This window comes from Mastigoproctus giganteus, chromosome 13 (assembly GCF_048544385.1).
Source record: "Mastigoproctus giganteus isolate SK-2022 chromosome 13, ASM4854438v1, whole genome shotgun sequence".
Taxonomy (NCBI): domain Eukaryota; kingdom Metazoa; phylum Arthropoda; class Arachnida; order Uropygi; family Thelyphonidae; genus Mastigoproctus; species Mastigoproctus giganteus.
In genome coordinates, this window is record NC_143587.1 from 88,914,098 (window position 1) to 88,940,278 (window position 26,181).

Consider the following 26,181-nt stretch of genomic DNA (forward strand, 5'->3'; position numbering starts at 1 on the left):
GAAATAAACTGTCATTTCTATGCAATTACAAGGCCGAGTAAAGAATAAATGCACTAATATAATCAGAAACTCACAAAAAAAATTGTCCTGCTAAATTTAAATCAAAAGTTATACAAAAACAATTTCAAATCAATAAAGAAAAAAGTCCACTTAGTAGCTTTGAACACGTCTGGCTCCCACTGTCCTCGTCAGCAGACCCCCCTTTTTAAAGCATTCTTGGCAAATGCTTTCGCAGTAGTTTGTCTTGTGATGGTCCAAGAATTTCACCTCTAGCATTGCAATACCAATGCCCAGGCACTTCCGTAGCCAGGTGGGAAGGAGCAGCAGTGCGTAGCACACGCTTCTTGATTAGACCGGGGTTCGAGCCCGTCACCACCAAATATGGAAGATGCGGAAAGGTCAGGGAATGACCACTGCGTATCCTGGAGCAATATGGCCTTAGTTGCTAATGCTCCTAAAAAAAAAACAAATAACAGTAACAAAATAACGAATGCCCATCTGTCCCTCTTAACCTCGTGTTCCGAAAACCAACAAAATAGAACAGAGGTCCTATTCCATTATTCCATCCACCATTATTCTGGCGTTACACCTGCTTTAAGCACTAATTTTTTCAAAGTAAACGTGCTGGTCGCCCAGCACGGTGAAGAGAATCAAGGAAAACCAGCGAGATTGTTCAGGCCGGGAAGTGGACCACCCTTCTGGAACTGAGATACAACTATGAGCTTTTTTTAACCGCAACTACTTTAATATACACTATTGGAGCTTCAAATACCGTAGCTGCTGGCACCAGACTTGCCTTCCAATAGATCCCCGTTAAAGGATTTAGAATGCACTCATTTCAATTCCGGAGCCTCAATAGAGTCCCGTATTGTTCTTTTTCAAAACTACTTCCCCATGCCAAGAGTGAGTAATTTGCATGCCTGCTGCCTTCCTTGAATGTGGTAGCCATTTCTTAGGCTCTCTCTTTGGAATCGAACCCTGATTCTCCATTACGACCATGGTAAGCACATGACAGACCATTGACAGTTGATAAGGGAGACACTTGAAAGATGTGTTGCCAGTACGAGACCGTGCATTTGGCTCAAAGTTATCCAGAGTCACCAGGAGTTTCAGACTGAAGCCTGATTGGTACTGGTCTAATAAAAGTGCTCATTTCTGAAGGTTGGAGTTCTGCTGCATGTATTAGCTCCAGAATTACCACAGTTATCCGAGTACAATCTAAGGAACCATAACTGATTTAATGAGCCATTCACAGTTTCACCTTGCTTAAGCATGTACTTAGACATGCATGGCTTAATCTTCGAGACAAGCATATGACTACTGGCAGGATCAATCAGGTAGTATTTGCAACAGTCCACGAATGCACTGTGGCATCACCACAGAATAGTGTCCAACTGCGTCACAGTCGAGGTGCGCCGAAGTCCAGCACACTGCAGTACACTCTCGGCATACAGTGTCTTAACAAGACCTAACAATGAGGAGCAGTTCACCTCGACCCCACTCCACTCTCCAACTCATGGTGCGGAAGAATGCTTTGACTTCGGAAGAAATCTCGGCACTCGGTCGCATAGGCAGCAAACTCAATAAATGGAAATTCGAACTTAAAACACAGCCCAATCAGCTCTTCGGCCGAGACAGGCGACTGGGTCTGCTGTGTAGACCAACGGGCACTACTTTGTGAATGGAACGAGAAGCAGAGAGGAGAGGTGAAACACATGTTGAGGGGGCCACAGGGCGCAGCACTTTATTAGAGCTGATTAATGGTATGGTTAAGTCGAAAAAACAGAGTAGTTATCAACGGGCACTTCTTTTCATAGATAATGTTATTAGTGGAGTTCTCCAGAGTTCAGTGCTGGGCCCATTGTTGTTTTCAATATTCATCAGTGATATTGAAGTTATATCAGGCTTAATGCCAAAGTTTGCAGATGATACAAAGGTTGGCAGGGTGGTTAACGACAGTCATCAGGGTCAACTACTGCAACAAGATCTAGGAAAATTGGGTTGATGGGCTGAGAAATGGCAGTTGAAGTTTAACATTGACAAATGCAAGGTACTGCATATCAGTAGCAGTAACCCCACAGTAGCTTATCAACTATGTGGTTCTCAGGGTAGTGGAAAATGAAAAAGGCCTGGGGTAATTGTGCAGCCAGACATGAAATTCTCTGAGCAGTGCAGATGTGCTGTCAGGACAGCTCATGGGGTTTTGTCAATTATACTTAGAAACTTTGCTAGCAGAAATAAAGAGATGATTATCCCTTTGTATAAAGTTATGGTTAGGCTGCATCTTGAGTACTGTATACAGATCTGGTTGCCTCACTTTAGGATGGATGTAGATCTGCTGGAATGGTTGCAGAAAAGGGCAACCAGATTGGTGAAGGGAAAAAAAAAGGGTGCTCTTACCTAGAAAGGCTTCAGTTCTGGAAACTGGGCATCTACAGGATGATCTGACTGAGGTGTTTAAGGCCTTGAATGGATTGAGTAAGCTGAATATGAATGGTATTCTTCTTCCTGCTCAGGCTACACATGAAGGGAATAAATTCAAGTCGAGGAAGGGTGGTTGCAGGATAGTTGTGTGGATGTTTGTCTTCATCTTGCTGGTGGTTGATTGTTGGAACAGGCGTCCATTTGTTGTTGTGGAAGTGGATGGCTTGAATAAATTCAAGGAAGGACTATACAAATTCTTGTAGGGTATGGGTGGAGTGAACTGTGTAGGGTTATTTTTTTATTATTTTTTTTTTGGCTGATGCTATATGAGCTTGCCTTTTCTTCCATCATTTGCCATTACTACTACTGTTCACCAGATCTAGCACCATTTCACTTTCACCTGTTTCCTGATTTGAAAAAATGTGTGGCTGACATTAATGTCATTGCTGCAGTGGATACCCCACTTCCTTGGAGGCCCAAGAGAAAACTTTCTTAGCAGGTGGAAATGATGCATTGCAGCATCTGTGGAAAAATGTATTGACTCCAAAGGAGAATGCTGAAAAGTAACATATTACTGGACTCCTAAAATTAACCCTTCATATTCAGGCCACAAACCTTTCAAATGCCCCTTCATATTATACAACTACATTCTAGGTGATAAACAAAAATAAACATACTCCAGTTCATTTCTGCTACAGTGTCAGGTGTAGATCATTGTACCCTACTTCACTTGTATAATGCTGTAATAAGATCTTTCTTGTACTATAATGCATCAGTTGTAAGTTTCTGATAGGGAGAGCATACTAGTACATCTCTCACACCTTCAACATACTGCACTCACATTCTCACATTTTCTATAGCTTCTTACAGAATGTCTCCAGTACAAAGTCTATGTTGAGGCCCATGGAACTCTGCTCAGTATCAGAAAGAAGCTATTACTACTGAACTATGCAACTAAAATTCAAAGTCTACATATTCACCTCATTTGCCTGTTTATTAAAGACTCACAGATTACAATCTACTATAGGAATAAACCCAGGGTAATTCCTGTCTAATACCAGTGTGATACCAATAACTTGCTGGTATTAAATTGCAGATATCAGCATAAACCTTCAATATACATTTTATACCCTCCTGGTACAGTTGTTTCCTATAATGGGGAAAGCATTCCCTTGCAGATGTCAGTGCACAAAATTATTTACATTTTGGAAAAATTTGGGCTGGTGTTTCTAAGTCTTTGCAGCAGCTGTTTTGCATTGTCCAGCTATCTCTCTTTTACTTCCACCTGAATGTAGCAGCTATACTGCTGAATTTTATGCTATCAGATGCCCTAGAAATATTCTCCTTCTGTCCAAAGTATAATATACACTGACTTGAAGAGTGCACTGTTAGCCTTTAAAAATGCCTCCTTCACTAATCCATCCATTACTGAAACGTAAGAACCGAGCTGATGCATATCCAGGAATAACAGCAAATAATAATCTTTTGTTGGATCGAGGGTCATGCTGGAGTATCAGGGAATGAATGTGCAGATCATGCAACTACACATTCATCCAGCACAGCCTCGTCACACTTTCAGGTACCATTTCTTGCCTTCAGATTCGAAATACAGAGAGTGTGTAATGAAATTTTGTATGGCAAACTCAAACACACAATGAGCTCTTTCAAATTAAACCTGAACCACAATTATGGGCTCCAGCTTCCGAAAGACAAGAGGTAATCCTAGCCAGAATACACATGTACTTGATGAATGTGCCTTCTGCAGTAATGCCCAACAGATGTTGTTCAATTGCCCAATAAATGTTGTTCAGTTTTCTCTCTGTCTCTCTCTCACTTTTAAAAGCACCTCTGAAATATCATAGACTGACTAAATCTTATTACAACAATCATCATGTACATCCTCTATTACATTGATAAGAACAATATGATCTACATAGCACTCATGCTAGAAATCCTATAAAGACAGCAAGGAAACAAAGCTTATGCAGCAACTGCCTGCTTGGTTATTATTGATTGATTTATATGATAATTTTTAACAATCTTTTTATATCATATCTTAATTTATCCAGTTATAAAAGTGATTAAATTAAGTGAAGTGATTTAATAAATGTAGTGATTTTAAATTATATTTGTCTATAATTGGAATTATTCAGTTCCATTATTTAAAAAAAGAATATTCTAATTTCACAGAATTAATATAAAAACTAAAACTTATCTTTTTATAAGCAAATAAGTAACCAATAAATAAGTTAACTAACAAATAAGTTATTTGGTTAAAATTTAGTTTAAGGCTCTTACCCATGGATCTTTGCAGCAGCAAATGATGTGCAGCTCCACCCATTGCTTTGCAGCAATTTGTTGCTAATCAACAAAATTGCTTTTGTACATAATGTCGTCCTGCAAGTGAATAAAACCAGCTTCCCTATTATGCAGTGGTAAGGAAGCCAACAGGTTTGTGTTGAATCGGATGGGGTACTGTATACTCAAGATATAAAGAATTTCCTGAGTTTGAAAGCTGGAAATTTTGTTAATTCCTTCACACACATTACTAATTACAAGTCCTGTAGATGTTGAGGCATTTGGCTTGAGTTTCTCAAGTGTAATCCAGCAGAAATTTTCCCACTCGGCACTGGTTTAAACTTGGGAAATGATTTTAAACCATTGTTTCTCAACTTTTTTTTTAATTATCGCCCCCTGAAGGGCTTTTTTAGACAATTTTTTTTCCTAATTGCCCCCATGAAATTACAAACACGAAAATACTTTTTACTTGCTCTTTTTATTCAGTGAGATTCCTGAGCCTGATGCCTCTTAGCTAAAAGTTCAATGTTTAGTATGATGTTAATAAGTTTAATTCTAATGTCTCCTCTTGAACATATATCAAATATGTTTCTTTCCTTTGTTAATATTTTATTTACTGAACCAAAACCGCTTTCAACCATATTAGACATTGGAAAACAAAGAAGTACTTTGGCCATTTCAGATCACATTGTTCTATAAAGAAGTTTAGTTGTTTTTGATCCCTACAACTCTGCTATTCCACCTTTTTCGAATTTATATTTACATTCTTCGTTACATTTTAATTCAATGAGATATTGAATTTCTTCACTAGCAGACCCGGCATGGATCTAACATCCATGGCCTCACTTCAAAAGAAAATAAATCTGAAAATCTATTTTTCATTTCACGTTTTAAAGAACACAAATGATCTGAATAATTCTTAAGATCATTCTCGGTGAGAGATTCATTGATTTCAGCTAACTCTTGCATACTATGAAACTGTTTTCTCTTTCAAAAGAAAGAGAAACTGTTTTCTCTTTCATTAAATTGCTTTCAAATAGTTCTATTTTTTCAGTGAAGACTTTTAATACACGTTTACAGTCTATCATTGTAATTAATTTCCCTTGAAGTGATACTTCATTAAGTTTTTGAAAAATCCAAGCAATATAATATACTGTATGTTCTTTTTGTGTTTGCTGATCTCCTTTACTTGCTAAATCTGTGTCTCCTTTGCTTTCTAAAAAAACTAATTATTGCATCAAAAAGGTTTGCAAATTTTGTTAGAGAGTTTCCTTTAGAAAGCATCTGATTTCTGTACATAAAAGAAGCCTCACATACTGTTCTTCATTATCAATTTTGTCTATCATTAATTACAATGATAGACAATTTTCTGAAAAGGCGATCATATTTGCTACATGGCTTTATTTTATTGATGGTTTTAATAACTACACAGAGATTAATAAAAAACTGGACTACTATTTTTTGCAACCAGATGATGGTGCATAATGCAGTTTATTGCAAGAACTTCCAGACATACTTCCTTTAGGTGGGCTATAAAACCTTTGTCTTCCAACCATGGAGGTAGCACCATCAGTAGCACAGGATACCTAATTTCCCAATGGTACTTGTTTTTCATCAAGCCATGTTTTTACAGCAGCAAAAATGGATGCTCCAGTACAATCAGTTTCTATAGATTTTACAAACATCTCTCCTTTACGGTCATCATCGAAATAATGATTCAATGCCAAGAAGGGCCTTATTGTCAGTAACTGTGGATTCATCAATTGAATAGAAAATTTTCTCATTTTTAGTTTGTCAGTTAGCTGCTCTTCAATATTAACTGGCATCTCATTGATTCATCTTTGAATTGAATCGTTGCTCAATGGCAATGCTTTTAAAATACTGGAAGGATTTTGATGCATCCTTGTTGAAATTAATCTCTAATGCAGATCATATAACAGTCTCAGTAACTCTGAGCACTACCAGTCTTTTCATGAATTTTATAAGATTCATTAATTTCGTCATCATTTGTTTATGTGTTCTTCTTAAATAAGGAAGTAACAGTAGGTGTTGCTCAAAATTCTATTTAAAATTTTTCAAATATTTGATGTTTACCAACTTTATCAGGATGTTTCCTTTTTAAGTGATCCAAAAGTCTTGATGGTTTCATAGCCTCATTTGAAAAACAACTATTATACATAAGACACATAGGCTGTCTTGAGTCGAATGGGCTTTCAATAAAACCATAATCTAGATATTCATCCAGATACTGTGGACACTTTATTTTCAGCACTTGACATGATTGATGATGGGTTGAATACCTTTTTATGAAAATTTCTCACTCACTCCTAGTATAATATACCTATATGTTAAAAATCAGTTGTCTCACGGGGGAAAGAAAACCCAACGAGCAGAATTAAATATTAAGGAATAAGATGTTGTTGTGTAGGGTTGAACTTTAGAGGCCACAAACCATTATAATACCCATGATTTTTTGGCCCCAAAAACCAATTTTCATCCCTGTTGAGAATCCTTGTTTTAAACCATAATTATGTTATATCTTCCCATCATTGCAAAGCAATGAGCATAGCTAAATATGCACATCATTTGCCACTGCAAGGAAAATGCCACTGCCTTAAAGTAAATTTTAAACCAATTATTTTGTTATTGGAATCATCCATAAAAGACTTGAAATGTTTTACATTTCAATTATTGAGTTAGATCAAAGATATAAATTAAACATGATGTAATCAACTAATGATATAGAAATGCAGTGGATACTTTAACACAGAATACAAAATCTTATAGATTTGAAGTGTATTGCTGCATTAGGTACGTGATCATGAGAAACTTTCTGCTTCCTGAAAAGATGGACGTCAAGAATTCAGTGCTATAGCTTGGTCTTATGCCCAACTTAAAGATGAATACCATTGTTCATGGTTCTGCCTAAGTTGTTAATATCTTTTTAAATTGTATAGCATCCCAAGATTTTTGTTTTATTTTATGTTAAAGTGTCCCCTGTAGTTCTTTTACAAAACATGACCCATTTTGTTGTTTAAGAAAGTATGCTTCCTGACTTCATATCTTTTAAAAATGGGGAAACTGTCATTATTTGTCTTTTATGACATAATGAGTCTCACTGTATTACAAAGAAGGCTTGAATGAAAAGATGCAATTATAGTTTAAAATTCCTTTTATCACTTTATGGTAAATGCAGATGTTACTTTTTATAATGTATTTATTTTTCTGTTTAGGTTCTTTTTTTCTTTAATTGTATATGTTATTTTATATTCATTTTTGGCACATAAAAAGTGGTTAGTGGTTGGAAGCCAGTAACAAATATTACGTGGAGGATGAAAAAGATATACACAATGTTAAAAGAAATCAAGTTATTACCACAAATAAATTATTTATAGTTTATTATATTGTATTTTTTCACTTTACGTCTTTATCTGCATTATATTACAGAATACTTACATTAGAGTGACACCACTTTACGTGGGGCCTTCATAGCCAGGTGGGCAGGAGCAGCAGTGCGTAGCACACGCTTCTTGATTAGACCGGGGTTCGAGCCCATCACCACCAAATACGGAGGATGCGGAAAGGTCAGGGAATGACCACCGCATATCCCTGGAGCAGTATGGCCTTGGTTGCTAATGCTTCTAAAAAACAAATAAAACAAAAAACACCACTTTACAGAAATTTCATTATTTTAAATAACATAAATCCTGACTGTTTTGATTATCTTTCTATTCTGACTATTTTCAGGTATAAGTGCTTCAACTTTGGTGTGCTGTAGTTTAATTTTAATGAAAATAGTAAAGTCAACTATATATTTTCCTTATTATTACTAGAATGTGAAAACTTGCCCATGGTGAGCTTTGTGACATTATATATGGTGTGTGTGTGTGTGTGTGTGTGTGTGTGTGTGTGTGTGTGTGTGTGTGTGTGTGTGTGTGTGTGTGTGTGTGTGTAAAAATTATTTCTGCACAAAATAACATGATAATAACATTCATTAGGTTCATCCACTGAGCGGACCTGTGGAGGGTGGCACTCTAGTCTCCATTGAAGGTAGCAACCTTGGCACCAGCATAGATGAAATTAAAAACAAAATTACTGTTGGAGGAATTCCTTGTATTCCAGTAAACTATAGTATTTCTGTGAGGTAAAACATTTAAAAATATTTTCTGCTTAACCTCGGTTTATATATAGCAAAATAAAAAGAAAAATGTTTTCCATGCATCTCCATATCTATATATTTGTTTGTGCAGTGTACAAGATCGACTCACTATGTGATGTACTGAAATATGAAGGAAACTTTTCTCAGATACTTCAATAGCAACTAGACATTTTAGTATTGAGTTTAATGTAAGGAGGCTCTGCTTAATACAGAATGTAAAGACATTTCTTTACTTTATGGTTTAAAACAACTTTCAGTTTTGAAAGGAGAATCATTTTGAGGGTGAATTATATAAAAACAAGATTTAAATTTTCTAAATTTAAATTATATACCACCATAGTTATAAATTTAGGTAGTAATAGTAGTGGCAAATGATGCAAGCTTATATAGCAGCAGCCAAAAAAAAACAAAAAAAAAAAACAAAACACAACATGCTTATCCCATCCAGCCCCAGGTGCCAAGCAAATGTGACCGAGCAATTCCTCTTAGTGCTTTCACTGCGACTTTCTGAAAGGTGAATTCTAGTTCTTTTTTACGTTCCTCTCTTTAAGAAATCCTTTTATTTAATAGTAGCTCTTGTATCAAAAGTACTGGTAGAGAGAAAGGATGGAAAGTAACCTTTCTTTATTTTTCTTATTTAATAGACTAACTCCTACTAATTTCGCTTGGTCACACCAGGCATTGCTCTTGCCTCCCCGTGGCGGGGGCCGTAACCTTGGGAGAAAAGTTCATCTGGCAAGGGCAAAAAGGAGCCAGTATGGAACTCAATATGTTTCCCTCTTTAGAACCCACAAGTTGTCGAGCAGACAGAAAATGAGCATAACTCGTCGCAACCAAAGTGGTTAAAAACTATTTCCTCTGCGACTGGGTTTCCTGCATTCTTAATAATGCACTCATTATCAGAACAGCCTCTTAGTGAGCTATCCCCCTTTCTAATCCAAAAACACTTGGAAAGTATTGCAGCGTCTCCCAAGACGGTTAAGACACTTCAATCAGGGGACTTACTTGTAGAAACTGCAGGCAAAACTCTTACAATGACAAACTTTGCTAAAAATTCCAGTGAAAGTAACTCCCCATGCAATCCTAAATACATATAAGGGTGTTATATCTAGTTGGGACCTTTTGAATATGACAGAGGAAGAAATTAAAGAAGAGCTTCAGGAACAAAACGTAATTGCTGTCAAAAGAATTCTGATTAAATGGGACAGTATACTTACACCCACTGTGACCACCAAATACGGAGGATGCGGAAAGGTCAGGGAATGACCACCGCATATCCCCGGAGCAATATGGCCTTATTGTTAATGCTCCTAAAAACCAAATAACAACAACTTACACCCACCAGAAATATCATTCTCACTTTTAACAATCCAAATCTACCCTCATCAGTAAAAGCAGGATATCTACTTTGTCGCATTCGTCCTTATATTCCTAATCTGTTGAGATGCTATAAATGCCAAAAGTATGGCCACTTTCAAAAGGCACGCAGAGAGAACCCAACTTGTCCCAACTGTGGATCTTCTGATCACAATCAAAATGATTGTTCAGAGAAAGAAATGACCTGTCCAAACAGCAAAGGTAACCATCCTGCTTACTCTAAGACATGTGAGAGGTGGAAAATGAAGAAAAAAATTGTAAAATATAAAGTTGAAGACAAAGTTATCAGGAAGCAAGAAAATTAATTGCACCCAGTATACCTAACCGTACCTATGCCAATATTGCAAAAAAATAACAAACAATAGTCATGCAAACTGATATTACCGTTCCATCTAACATATCAATCTCCGACTGGGTTCGAGCTGTCCTCTCTCGACAACAGTCCAATGCCCTGAAGCACACAGACCAAGCAAGTAATATGCCTCTTACGATTCCAGTAAAATCTCCTCCTTCGCCAGTGATTAGTTCAACTTCAAAACCCCTAGTTCAACTTCAAAAAGGATTATGCAGGACACATTGATGGATGCAGAGTACTCATCCAAACAGGAAGATCCAATATTGGAAATATTTCTCGAAGAAGAAGATATGGACACAGGTCACCCTACCTTTCCAAAAAGAGGCAAACCAAAGCCGGAATGCCATAAGACAGCTGCATCAGGTACTTCTTCTTCTAAATAAAATAATGCCTTATATTTTATAGTAGAATTGTAGAGGCTTTCATGGCAACATTGACGACATTCAGTACTTAATTAGATGCTACTCTCCAGTGGGTTTCTGTCTACAGAAAACCTATTTAACTACTTAAATTTCTGTTTTTCCATAAAAAACTACAATCTATCGAAGAGATCAGAATACATCAGATTCTGCTTGTGGTGGTGTAGCTATTTTGATTAACTCAAAGATCCCTGCTAGCCAAATCATTCTCCAAACCCAAATTGAAGCCGTTGCTGTATGTCTGATTACTCAGATTGCATTTACACTAGTCTGTCTATCTTCCATCAAATTATACCTACATTTAAGATCATTATAAGAGTAGTCTTATAATGATCTTAAAGAACTTTTAATACAGCTACCCTCCCCTGTCTGCTTGCTAGGGGATTTCAATGGCCACCACCCTTTATGGGGATCCTCTAAATTAGATAGAAAAGGCTGACAGATTGAAACTCTACCAGATAAACAAAACCTCACCATTCTTAATAGTGGTGCACACACTCATATACAATTACTATTTAGCTATATGGTGCAAGGAAGCCTGAGGCTTATGCTGCACCAGCCAAAAAAAGATATTTCTGGATGACCCTGAGAGAGAGAGAGAGAGAGAGAGAGAGAGAGAGAGAGAGAGTCAGAAATAGAAGAGAATCATCAAGAAAGAGAAGAATGATGATATCCAGCTCAGGACCCTGGGTGTGCCAAGCCCATACTCACCAGATGTGAGCCCCTGGAGTCACCTACTGGACAGACTTCTGCAATTGACCTCTCGATTTGTTCCCTGATACTGTTTCCAGTCATTCAATGGTCCATTATGGATGATACCATGGGCATTGACCGTTTTCCAATTGTTTGTAACCTGCACACTACACAACCACCATTAGACCAACCCTGCAGGGAAATGGAAATTTTCTAAAGCCAATTGGGCCAAATTTCAGTAAGCAATCACTCTGGACAAAAAACTATTCAACTACAGCCTATAGATAAAGTAACTGATCACATCTCATCTTTTAGTTGCAGCTAAATACTCAATTCCATTATCAAATTCCCAAACCTGATGGCACTTCAACTACTGGTGGAATGAAGAGTGCACAAAAGCAAAGAAGGTTAAAAATAAAGCATTCAATTTATTCCGTCGATCTCCAACCATCGCTAATCTAATTAACTACAAGAAGCTAAGGGCAAAAGCACGATTCATTCAAAGGCAAGCCAAAAAAGATTCTTGGAATCGGTTTGCATGTACCATCAATAGAAATACCGACTCCAGATTAATATGGAAGAAAATTAGACAGCTTTCTGGGAAGTTTCCAATCATCCCTTCCCCAATTCTTTCCTGCAATGGGCAAGAACCTCTTGTCCTCTAGATATAGCAGATGCCTTGAGCAAAACCTTTACCCAAGTCTCAGCTGCATCAAACTACAATCCCAATTTCCAAAAAATTAAGACTGCCACCGAACAGAGACCCATCAACTTTAGAACCTCACTATCACTTCCGTATAATCAGCCTCTTGAATATTGTGAACTTTTACAAGCCATCAGAACAACATGAAACAGTGCCACTGGGCCATATGGCATATATTATGTCATGCTGCAGCATCTCGAGGACAAAACTTACAATTGCTGCTAGTCTTCTTTAACCGGATCTTCCTGGAAAATATTTATCCAACCTCTTGGCACCATGCTACAGTTTTGGCGTTTTTGAAATCTGGAAAAGATCCCTCCAGTCCTAATAGTTACAGGCCAATCTCTCTGTCAGGTTGCCTTGGTAAAATTCTTGAAAAAATTATCCACAGTCGACTCACTTGGATCATTGAAACTCAACATCTACTGAGTAATTATCAACATGGCTTTCGTAAAACCTGGTCCTCCTTAGATCTGATGATCAAGGCTGAATCTGAAATTCACAATGCCTTTTGAAAAACAACAAACACTTTGTTATGGTCTCCATTGATATAGAGAAAGCATTTGATACTACCTGGCGGTTTGGCATTCTCAGTGGCCTATATAATCTTGGTCTACGAGGCAACCTGCCTATGTTTATTAATAACTTCCTCCAGAGCCACTCTTTCCAGGTTTGGTACCAAAACTCCTTTTCTTCTACATTCTCACAGGAAGGAGTGCCACAGGGGTCAGTATTGAGTGCAACCCTATTTGCCCTTAGAATTGACTCCATTACAAAAGAACTTCCAAGTACTGTGGAAGCCTATCTTTATGCTGACGATCTCTCTATTTCTTTCCATTCTCAAAACATGAGATCTATTGAACGGCAATTGCAGCTGTCCCTCAATAAAGTACAAAAGTGGGCTGAGTTCAATGGATATCGTCTTTCCCATCAGAAAACAGTTGCGATCCACTTTTGCAATCAACGTAAATTGCATATAGACCCTGAATTTCTTATGTCAAATTCCACCATCCCGCTTGCCAACAACATTAGATCCTTGGGATTGATCCTTGACAGCAAGTTAAACTTCTTTGAGCACATTAAAGTAATAAGTACTACCTGTCTGAAAAAGCTGAACATGCCTGGAGCTCTATCTGCCTAGCCTTGGGGAGCAGATCGTACAACTTTGCTGATCTTATATAGAGCACTGATTAGATCCTGTTTGGATTATGGTATCCCAGTTTATGATTCTGCCTAAAAGGGTGTATTACGCTGGCTCAATCGTATACAACACAATGCTCTGTGGTATCGTATACAACGATATCGTATACAATCGTATACAACACAATGCTCTATGCATCTCTTGATGCATATAGGACATCTCCAACTCATAGTCTATACATTGAAGCTCATGAGCCCCCTAGGCACCTCCGTAGCCAGGTGGGAAGGAGCAGCAGCGCGTAGCACACGCTTCTTGATTAGACCGGGGTTTGAGCCCGTCACCACCAAATACGGAGGATGCGGAAAGGTCAGGGAATGACCACCGCATATTCCGGAGCAATATGGCCTTAGTTGCTAATGCTCCTAAAAACCAAATAACAACAACAACAACATCATGAGCCCCCCTCTGTACCTCCACAGAAGAATGTTACTACTTAAATATGCAGCCAAAATACAAAGTTGTTCTCCACATCCTATTCAGCCTTACCTCTTTAATCCACCATTTAACAATCTCTATTTAAATAAACCAAGTAAAATACGACCACATTCCAATTCTGTAATATTTCACAGAATTGGAATGTTCCTCTCCACAATAGGCAGCACATAAAGAATTATTCTCATCCACCATGGACTCCCTTTCCTCATACAACCTGTGATACTTATTTTCTCCAATGGGGAAAGAACCGTCTACAGACTGAGTGTGCAACAACTGCATGCTAGCCATACTCAAAGCCTATGTTGACTTCTTACCAATATATATGGATGGTTCCAAATCTCATTCAACTGTTGGTGCAGCAGCAGTGTTTCCCTCTGCTATCATATCAGCTTCTCTTCCACCCTAGTACAGCAGCTTTTTCATCTGAACTATACGCAATACAATTAGCCCTAGAAAATTTAACTCTTCACCCATCCGCAAAATATTTAGTTTATACCAACTCTCTCTCAGCTCAATTAGAGCAATGTAGAACCCCTCTCATAAGGATTACCCTATTTTAAATCATATCAGCAATTTGCTGTTGAAAATTGAAGATCACCACAAGTAAACTATTGCTGGATTTCAGCACATTTGGGCGTTAAAGGAAATGAACTGGCTGATATTTCTGCCAAAAATCCATCAACTTTAGACTTAACCTCTGTCTTTATTTCAGCCTCTGATTATAATATCATAATTCAAGCAGCATACCATGCACAGTGGACAGAGCTCTGGCATAACCAAACAAGTAATAAACTTTTCCAATTGAAGCAAGACCCAAAATTTTGGCATTCAAGCATTCAGACAGTTCGGCAAGAAGTGATACTTGCACAGATTAGAATAGGCCATACTCATCTGACCTACCTTCATCTACTCACAGGCGATGTCCTCCTCAGTGTCCACACTGCTCAGAACATCATCTAACAGTCAAACATATTTTGATTGATTGTCCACACTATCAACAACGTCGAACTTTAATATTTCACTCTCTGGCTAACATCCTTGAACCAATGATGTTAAATCATATCATTGAAGAGGAGGCAGATATTAATGAACTTTTCTGTTTTTTGAAACAAATTGGAATTTATGAACAAATATGATTAGTTTGAGCTGAAATGAAATTGAACTGGCTTCATAATCATTATTTTTTTAACATTCCTGTGAATAGGCACACTATTCAGCAGCAGCTTATGCACCATTAAACACCCATACCCACACACACACACTTATCCCATCCATACCCTCCAAGAATTTGTCTAGTTCTTCCTTGAATTTATTCAAACCATCCATTTCCACAACAACAGATGGAAGTCTGTGGCCCCGGGTGATCAAGTGATTCTCAGTGATTTCTAGAGCGTTTTTCTTGAAGCTACAGTTTTGTTCATTTATAAAAGTTTTTCTTACGTTCTTATTAAGTAATAGTAAACTTAGTCTTATAGACTGTAAGTCCATAAGACTAAGTTTATTATTACTTAATAAGGACTGTAACTAAGTTTCAGAAAGGCACACATCTTTTTTCCATTTAACTAATATATAACTTTTACACTTCTTGGTCACTCTAGCGGCACTGCTCCTGCCTCCCCGTGGCAGGGCCGGTAACCTGGGAGAAGAAATTCACTCTCCCAGGGCTGAAAGGAGCAAAGATGGATAACAATACATTTCCACCTTTAGAGCCCTCGAGCTCAACACTAGCGACAAATCACACTGATGATTTGTCGCTACGGTTGAAAACAAATCCTCAAGATACCAGCATTCCTCATACTGCACTGCCCAGACCAGCCTCTGAGTAAACTGTCCCCATTCCTTGTGCAGAAATGCTTAGAGGCTGCTGCATACCAGGTTCACCAAAATCAGTAAGGCGACTCCAGTCTGGGGATCTTCTGGTAGCGACCATGAAATCCCAGCATTCTGCAAAGTTATTAAATCTGTCTACTTTCAGTGGACATCCAATAAAAGTCATTCCCCATGGCACCTTAAAATACTCTAAGGGAGTAATTGCAGAATGGGACTTATTAATTGTATCAGAGGAGAAATTGTCAAAGAGCTACGAGAACAGAGTCATCCAAGCCAGGAGAATCATGACTCGTAAAGATGGTATTCTTGTTCCAACAATGAGCATAATCCTTACTTTTAACTCTCCCATCTTACCAACATCTGTCAAAGCAGGCTATCTCCATTACCGTGTCCGACCTTACATCCCAAACCCAATCAGGTGTTGTAAATGCCAAAAATATGGACACTCCCAGACTGCATGTAGAGGTAAGGCAATATGTCCTAATTGTGGATCAAAGGAGCACAACCAATCTGACTGCAGTGCTACCACTCCTCATTGCTCAAATTGTAAAGGTAATCACCCAGCTTTCTCAAAAATATGTGAATTATGGAAGCAAGGAAAAAAAATACAGAAATATAAAGTGGAGAACAAAGTCACTTATTCAGAGGCGAGAAGAGAAATAATCAAAATGGAGCCAAAGCATACATATGCCACAACTGCTATACAGTTCCTCCTAATAAGTCTATCGCCAATTGGGCGTGATCCATGCTCACTTCTCCCAAACAGTGTCCTTTGCAACAAAAAACTGAACAAGCCAGCAATACTCCAATTTCCATTCCAGCCGATGCGTGCCTTCAACAGTGAAACCAAAAGTTACAGAAACCCCCAATGGTGCAATCACGTATTTCAACTGAAATGGATATTGATCAACAGAATAATTCAGATGACGGAATGTTAGAACTTCACGCAACTGATGAGATGGACAAGATATGCCCCTTCTTTCCTAAGGAAGACAAAGGAAAAACAGAAAGGTATAAACAAGCTACAGGCATGACTATTACAATAGCATCTATATATATTCCTCCAAATTCCTCATTCTCCTCAAATAATCTAGAAAATCTAATAGACCAGCTACCACCTCCTTTCTATCTGCTCGGAGACTTCAATGCTCATCATTTGCTGTGGGGATCACCAACAATTGACAAAAGAGGTAAACTAATAGAAACTCTTCTTGATGTTTTTCAACTTACCTTTTTGAACACTGGTGAGCCTACCTATATTCATTTTCCTACAGGATCCACGAGTGCAATAGACCTTTCAATCTTCTCTCCCTCCATATGTACCAATACGGAGTGGTCTGTTCTTGAAAATCCACAAAATAGTGATCATCTACCAATTCTCTGCAAGCTGAAAACACAGGTAAACTCCCCTTTGCCGGGTCGCTCCATTGGAAATTTCGTAGGGCACACTGGAATGAATACTCTTCAAATGTTCAGTTATATGATGAAATAATCCAACTCCAGCCCATAGATTATGTCACCAACATATAACTAATCAAATATAACAAGCTGCCAACTCTACAATACCAAACTCCTTGCCTGGGAAATGCAAACATAGTAATTATTGGTGGAATCTGGATTGTACATACGCTAAACAGGAAAAAAATAGGGCTTGGAATTTGTTTCACAAATTCCTCACAACCAGTAACCTAATTAGTTTTAAAAGAATGAAAGCCAAAAAAGATGCATGGATTAGTTTTTCCTCTAGTATAAACAAGGACACAGATATCAGACTCATCTGGAAGAAAATACAAATACTTAATGGCAAATATGTGCAGTCCCCAGCTTCAATATTAAACTGGAAACAGAAGGAGTTGTCCTCTCTGGCAGAAATTGCAAATGCCTTAGCCGAATCATTTACCAGTACATCGGGCGTATCCACGTACAACCCAATCTTTCAGCAAATTAAAGAATCTTCAGAGCAGCATAAGATCAATTTCGCTACTAGAGTTTCACACCCGTACAACCGGCCATTTACATTAACAGAACTTTTAGGGGCGCTCAATAAAACATCCAGTAGTGCTGTTGGTTCAGACAGGATCTACTACTTCACGATAAGACATCTAAACAACAGAACAAAAAGAACATTGTTAATCGAATATTTCTAGAAAATACTTATCCAAACTCCTGTTGTCACTCAATTATACTAGCCTTCCCAAAGCCAGGAAAGGAGTGCAGCATTCCGCATAACTATAGGCTGATTTCACTGACCAGCCGTTTAGGCAAAGTCCTGGAAAAAATGGTTCACAGGTGGCTAACGTGGTTCCTGGAAACTAACAACTTGCTAAATAGCAATCAGTATGGGTTTCAAAAGAACCATTCCACATTAGATATAATGATAAAAGCAGAAGAAAACATCCGAAATGCCTTCATAAGGGGACAACATCTGGTCATGATCAATCTCTATATTGAGAAAGCCTTTGATACCACCTGACGATATGGTGTACTTCAAGATTTTCATTCTTTTGGCTTGAGAGGTCATTTACCCCACTTGATACAAAACTTCCTATGCCACAGAACATTTCAGGTTAGATACATGAACAATTTATCCAAATCATTTGAACAAGAGGAGGGTGTACCTCAGGGGTCCATTCTTAGTCTGACATTATTTGCAATAAGAATTACAAACATGACATAGGATGTACTGAATACAGTAGAATCGTACAGTTCGCTGACGACCTCATTATTTCTTGTCAATCCCAATTCATGAACATCATTGAAAGACAACTTCAAATTTCCATCGCTAAAATAGAATCATGGGCATTGCAGAATGGCTAATCCCTATCAGAAAAGAAATCTAGTGCAACTCATTTTTGTAAAAAATGCAAACTCCACCCGGATCCAGAAATATTTTAAAAAAACAGCCTGATTCCTGTCACTAAAAACTTTCGTCTGTTGGGGTTATATTTAGATAATAAACTCAATTTTGCTTCCCATATTGCCTTCCTTCGAACTACATGTCTTAAAAAGCTTAACATGTTGAAATTATTTTATCTAGTTTAGTATTTTCCACAAGAAGTAAACATTTTTGAAGATTATGCTTGCTGAATTTTAACTCTTTATTTTGTGAAAAACAAAAGATCATCCTTAGTCTATGTCTGCTGATAAAATTTTGTGTAAAAAGATTTTCTTATAAAATTTTACTCTAAAGGGTTGTTATAATGGATCCACAGCCTGGAACTGAAAAGGAACAGGGAGGGACAGCACATTGAAACAGGTGATGTTGAATCAGCTCTTTATAACATGTCATCTGATATAGAAATAGAATTATATTCAAAATGACTTGGATTCTGAATCTCATTCAGATGCATCTGTTGATGTTAGAATGATACAAACAAATGATGGTGTTACTTGGAGTAATAATTCTTCACATACGAAATGCATTTATTAAAATCACTGCCTACTTGCTCCAGCATTCCAGAGAAGCACTCAAGACACACATAAAGGATCCTTACAGATATTAAAGGCAGTGAACATGTTAAAGCCTTATATACTTCAATTCAATCACTGAAATCATCATCTGCATGGTTTTCTGTAACTTACAGAACCCCCCCCCCCCATCTTTCTTGGTAAGAATATCCCTTTTGTGCCTTGGCCAACCATGTTGCTCTTCTTTACGCCCTTTCCCACAGATCTATGCCCTTTTTTAAATTAGATTTCAAACCTGTATGTAATATGCCAGATGTGGACTAACTATTGCCTTATACAATGGAATAATCACCTCTCTCTCTCTCTCTCTCTCTCTCTCTCTCTCTCTCTCTCTCTCTCTCTCTCTCTCTCTCTCTCTCTCTCTCTCTCTTCCTCCCCCCTGGCAAATTCCTGTATTCTGACAGAATCCCAAGAGCTGGCCTGTCTACACTACTAAGAAAACTTCCTGTCAGACTGTACAATTACTCTCAGATATTTTTATTTCTCCACTACCTTCAGTTCCACCCATTTGGTATGTTATTCTGGGATTACTGCCCTTGAAATTTAGTATCTTACATTTATCACTGTTAAACATCAATTGCATTTTCCAGCTGAGTTTTTCTGCTGAATTTAACTAGATATCATACCTGTTATAGAAAAATACCCTCTATATCTTGACAGCTATAAAGTAGCACACATGTCACTAACCTCTGCTCAATCCCTCTGCTGCTGACATGAACAATGACTGTTGCTGAAATACATTTTCAACCTCTTCACCTTCAGAAATGGAATTGTGGGTTTGACTGGTTTTTCATTTGGTAAACATGCAAATGAAATTTCAATAGCAATGAAAGCATCTTGGTTCAATTCTCAACAAAGAGGTTTAAGGCTATGCAGTTAGCAAAAATGTCTGCCATTTTTCTGATTTTGTGGAAGTTGAAAATAATGTGCATCACTGGTTGCCAACTTCCTTTACACAGAGGGTTTCCAGAATTTGATAAAATAATGGAATGAGTGTATAACTAAATGGTTTTGGTGATCAAGAATAAATATCTTGTTCAGGTAAGTTTACTGCTTACCTCTTTTTTTTTTTTTTTTTTAACCCTTATTATTTTGACTTACTTGCTGACGCTGTATTTCTGATTGTATTTGTGTAAAGCAGTGTGTTACACTTTAGTCTTAAGTAACTATTGATCCCTGATCCCATGGAAACCCTAATTCGAAACTTGGCACATATTTGCTCAAGACAAAAAGAGTGGCATGTAATTTTTTTTTTTTTTTTTTTAATTTACAAGATCATATGCCACTTGACCTATTTTTCTATTTTGATTGTTTCATCTGGACCATATTGCTAAATTAACACAAACTGCAAGGTTCTGTCTTAATTATAGACTAAGATATGCCAATTTTAATTCCATGGAACTGCCCATGTAAAAAATATTCTTTTTTTTTTTTAAGATTTTACAATTTTCTAAAGTTAAATCACATGTAAAAAAAACAGCAAATTCAAAACCGCCTTCAATAAAATGGATTAACGAGTTGATAATGTACCTATTTAACAAAGAAAATTTATGCTGAAAAGTTATTTGTTTTTGATTAAAACATCAAAATAATTTAAGGTTTTCATACGGTTTTTGTTTTTTTGTTTTTGTAGGGTTGTTTGTCAAACTGGAGTAAGTGATGGTCCACTGGAAGGAGATGTGGTTGTTGGAAATGCAGCTGGCTTTTCCAAAGCCCAGGAAAAATTTCTTTTTCAAGTATGAAATTAATTTCAGCTTTCAGATTTTTCATCCTACTGCTAGATTTCTGTGTAAATCTTATTTGTAAGTTTGCTAACTGATTAATGAAGTATTGGGGAATATTAATAATACTATAGTAAACAGTGGAATATTTTACTGAATGTGCAATTCAAAAGTGCACTTTACATATGAAACCTTGCATCATATAGAATTGCAATGTTTAAACTAGAAGCACTTTTATTGCAAACATTGGAAATCTAAACAGTTTGTGAAAGAAAGGAAGAATATAAACATTCTTATCCAGGATTTTTGATTCACAAATTATGATCCTGTTGTTATCAGTGTTTGGTGCCACATTGCAAATAAGGACACTTACTTAAAAAGAAGTACAACTCCTGTATAATGAAAGGATGCAACTTTGTGTTAAGCAGAAATATGCATTCAGTGCGTTATTATTAGCATTAGCAAAGGCACATGATGCAAGAAAGCAAGCTTATACAGCATCAGCCAAAAAAAAAAATTTTTAAAATAAATAAATAAAAAAAAAAACCACACCCTTTTCATTTCACCCATCCACTCGCTCCAAGTGTTTTTCTAGTTCTGCCTTGAATCTATTTAAGCTATGAACTTCTACAACGACAGATGAAGTATGTTCCAGCAATCAACCACCCGCTGGCTAAAGGCAAACTTCCGCACATCAATCCTACAACTGTCTTTCCTCAATTTGAATTTATGCCCTCTCAGGTGATTATTATGAGCAATAGGAAGAATCCCATCAGCACATGCTCAAACCATTCAAGGCTTTATACACCTCAATCAGATCACCTCCAGGTGCCTAGTCTCCAGACACTGTAATTTGCAAAATTTATGCCTTTCTTCGTAAGAGCACCCTTTGTTCCATTCACTAATTGTTGCCCTTCTCTGTACTCATTCCAACAGCTCCACATCCTTCTTAAAATGAGGCCTCCAGACCTTTTAATAGTACTCAAAGTGTGACCTTGAGTACTGTATACAGTAAAAATAAAAATGCAGAAATTTAAGAAAACTTCCCTATTAGCTGGAGCCGCAAAAACTTCGCCTGTTCACATGTGAGACAAACTTTTTTTTTTGTTTTTCTCAAAATTCTGCTTTTATGGGAAATTGAAAATAATAATGTATTACTACTAAATTTTATTTTTATTTACTGTTAAAGAAAAATTAAAATGGTGAGAACAACATGTTAAAAACTTTGTACATATTTTTTAAAAGTATGTATATATGTATCTTATTAATAAACAGGGTGTCTCAAAAATATTGGTAGAAACGTTTAGGGGGGGGGGGTAGGTAACATCTAAAGGAATGTGAATCGCATAGGAACCCATAACCGGAAACATCTCCGTAAGTCAGTAGACGGCGCTGTTCATCAGTTCGCGAGAGGGAAAATTTCTAGTTTACTCATTCAAGCAGTAGTCGCTGCACGAAGAGCAGCGACTACATGTATACAGTAATACCCCGACTTACGCGAACTCGGAGTTACGCGGTTCTTGATTTTTTCATTTGGTGTATATCTAAAATTAGCTTACCAGTGATTCGGAAGTCAAATCATAAAGCTTGAGTGACAGCTTCCGTTTTTGAGGACTGGTTTGGTCACCACTTCATACCCGAAGTCGAACGTTATTGCAAGTCTAAACAGATTCCATTTAAAGTGATGCTTCTTATCGACAATGCACCGGGTCATCCTCCTGCCACTCTAATTAATTTTGACCCATGTGTGAAAGTTGTGTTTTTGCCTCCAAACACAACGAGCTTGCTTCAACCGATGGACCAGGGAGTTATCAAAACATTCAAGGCTTATTACACGAGGCGTTCGTTTGCACATCTGAATGAAGCTATGAGACAAAATAGTGAGATATCTGTTAAAGACTTTTGAAAACAATTCAATGTTTTAGATGCCGTAAAAATCATTGAAGAATCTTGGGATGAAATTCACAAAAAAAACATTGAATGGTATCTGGAAGAAACTTTGTCCATTTTTTTTCAAAAATGAGACGAAAACAACGCCAGAAACTGATCATGTCGCTCATGTGATGAAGAAGTTGTTAATCTTGCCAGGCAATTATGGTAGATTTGGAAGTCAGTGGTGATGATGTCAACGAGCTGTTGGATTCACATAGTCGGGAGTGAAAATGAATGAGCTCATAGAGATGCATGAGCAAAACGTCACTGAAGTATCCAACACTTCAGACCCAGTTCCACCAGAAAAGCACATGACAATTGCAAGTTTGACAGAAGGTCTCAGTTCAGTTGAAAAGGGCTTAGAAATTTTAGAACACATAGACTCCAACGAAGAACGTGTTATAACCACAAAGCAAAGAATAAAAAAATTATTAGCTTGCTACGAAGAAATTCTGTGTGAAAAAAAGAAGGCGCTGTGTCGTCAGACGAATTTGTTAGATTTTATGAAGCCATCGACATTGAAATAATAACTTTTTTACGTAACTCATATATTTTTTTAATACATATTTTGTGTTAATATGTATAAAGAACGGCAATTTTATTAAATATTTTTCTTCTAAACTAGTGTTTTTGTTAGTGCTTGGTCCCAATTAAACAAAATTTATATGTATTTATATGCAAAGTTGTACCCCGACTTACGCGAATTGGACTTAAGCGATTTTCGTCGGACCCACCAGTCGCGTAACTTCGGGGTATTACTGGAAAAAAAATGACCGAGATCCCAGAATCTCTGTTTTGTAAGCCCTAGTGCCTGCTGTACTGCACTAGGTGTGTTTAGAGCATCGCCTGTCCAGAGTCTGTATGTAGAGGCACATGAACCTCCTCTTCACCTTAGAAGGAAAATGCTTCCTCAATTGTGCAACCAAAATTCAACGCCTTCCAGCCGATCCTGTTGAACTGTTGCTTTTCAACCCTGAATGGACAGTATTCTATAACAGTAAACTGACTGAAAATAGACTCACTGGTATTAGATTAAAAGATTTGCTTCACACCTGGAATATAAATTTTGACAATATACTTCAAGAGACCAATGTACCTGATTCACCCTGGTCTGTAAATCTCCCTCACTGTGATAACTATTTTCAGCAGTGGGGAAAGAAATCCCTTGCAGATAAAAGTATTAAAGAACTACATAAAGGGCATGCCCTCAAAAATACACAAAGCTACCTAATATATACGGATGGCTCAAAAACAGGTTCTAAAATTGGTGCCGTGGCTGTCTTTCCTTCTTTTACAGTCTCCATATCACTACCGGTTGAATGTAGCAGTTATACTGCAGAATTATATGCAATTAAATTAGCCTTAGATAATAAATTTTCAGTATTGTATCCCATCATAAAACAAATCCTTTCCTGTTTAAACCATATAAGGAATAAACATCATTCAGTGAAGTTTTGCTGGATTCTAGGTAGGTAATGAGAGAGCAGATCAGGCAGCAAAACAGTTACAACACCAGCAATTTACCAAGTACCATACATGGAATTATTTGAAGCATATAAAAAAAGTCTGTACATTTCAGTGATCAGAAATATGGAAGTCACAAAGAAATAACAAATTGTCCAATCAAATAGGAACCAGCATTGTGGATTTCCAGCTTCAGACAAAAAAGACAGGAAGAAATTGTACTAGCAAGGCTAAGGATAGGACACACTAACCCATATGTTTCTTCTCATGGGGGACAACCCACCTCAATGCACACATTGTACATTACCACTGACAATCAAACATATACTCTTGGATTGTATGCACTATTCCCATTTCAGAAAAAAATACTTTCCACTCTTAGTTACAATTGCAAGAACCTTTATTACTTGCTTACATCATTGGAAATACTGCTGATATAGTCAAACTGTATACCTTCTTTAATCAAATACACATACAGGTTGACCATCACTAATCCAGCCACCGGTAATCCTGTTCCACTGCTAATTCAGACATAATTTCCACAAATGTAATTTTAAATTTCCTGGGTCGGCGCACCGACCTGCCGCTACTGTTTTGTTGGTGTTAGTTGCAGCATCAGCTGTCGGCATGAATTCGTAAACACTGGCAAGCAATTCCCACTTGTTTTTCTGCATTTATTATTATTATAACCTGCTCACATTTAGCCCCAGCCATGGGGCTAAATGTGAGCAGGTTATAATAATAATAAATGCATAAAGGAAGTGCCTCTCGTGGTGTAAAATGCAAACACCATACATTGTCTATAACAGTTAATGTTGAACTTCTGAAAAAACTCGACAGCGGTGTGTCCTGTGAGAAGTTTAACTCTGCTTAATTGTAAATTCCAGCAATTTCTCTCAGTTTCTCTTATTTTAGTAATTTTCATTTAGCCATTCCTTTTTAGATTTTTACAACACACTTGTACAAACTTGCAGAAAACACAACACAATATGATGGATAATACAGCGCACTAACAAACTTGTTTTCACAAAATCTGTAACAATACTGACAAACTTATTGCGACGTTTGAGAGTTTATTTTATCGCAATTAGTTTTATTGTAGTGCTTGCCATGTGTGCAATAAACTAATCACAAACGACCTTCATATGTATGCCGTAATAGCGTCACACGTATGTGGCCGACACGGCTTCTCAAGAAATAAAGTAACCTAATGGGCCACATGTATGCGACATAAAGTTCTCTTTTTTTTTTTTATATATATATATTTTAATTGAAAAAACAACAACACTGACATTACAATATTTATTTTAGAATTACTATTCAAATTATTTGCTAAATATTTTTTGGCCCCTGGGGAATTTTTTCTTATACTAGCTTGGCAGTCAACGTGTTAAATGTAGGTGGTTAGCTGTTGGGTAAATTGTATGTGCTAAAATAACCACCGGTGATCCGGAAAACTCACTAATCCGGCACCCCACAGGTCCCAACACTGCCGGATTAGTGATGGTCGACCTGTATGTGAATTCCTCTGATGTCAAATTGGACAAAATTATTATATTTTTGTAGAATAATAATATTTCCATATACCTATCCTGTACATTTGCCATTCATATTTCTATCTTCTCCCCTTTTCTTCACCCTGTGGACACCAAGTTTGTTTAAAGAAAACTTAATATACATGGAAGTTTGAAGAAAACTCCTA

General features: G+C 37.2%; 1 protein-coding gene and 1 pseudogene across 1 annotated transcript in view; one reads left to right on the forward strand and one right to left on the reverse strand.

Moving 5' to 3' along the window:
• The window catches only part of LOC150076249 (plexin-B-like), a 705,969-nt gene that overhangs the window by 477,398 nt on the left and 202,390 nt on the right, over positions 1–26,181 (forward strand). Inside the window, exons 15-16 of the mRNA XM_090387297.1 lie at positions 8,721–8,866; positions 20,996–21,098. Coding sequence (XP_090243423.1) covers positions 8,721–8,866; positions 20,996–21,098 — 249 coding nt within the window. The remainder of the gene's footprint in view (positions 1–8,720; positions 8,867–20,995; positions 21,099–26,181) is intronic.
• LOC150076250 (small subunit ribosomal RNA) lies at positions 158–1,340 on the reverse strand (annotated as a pseudogene).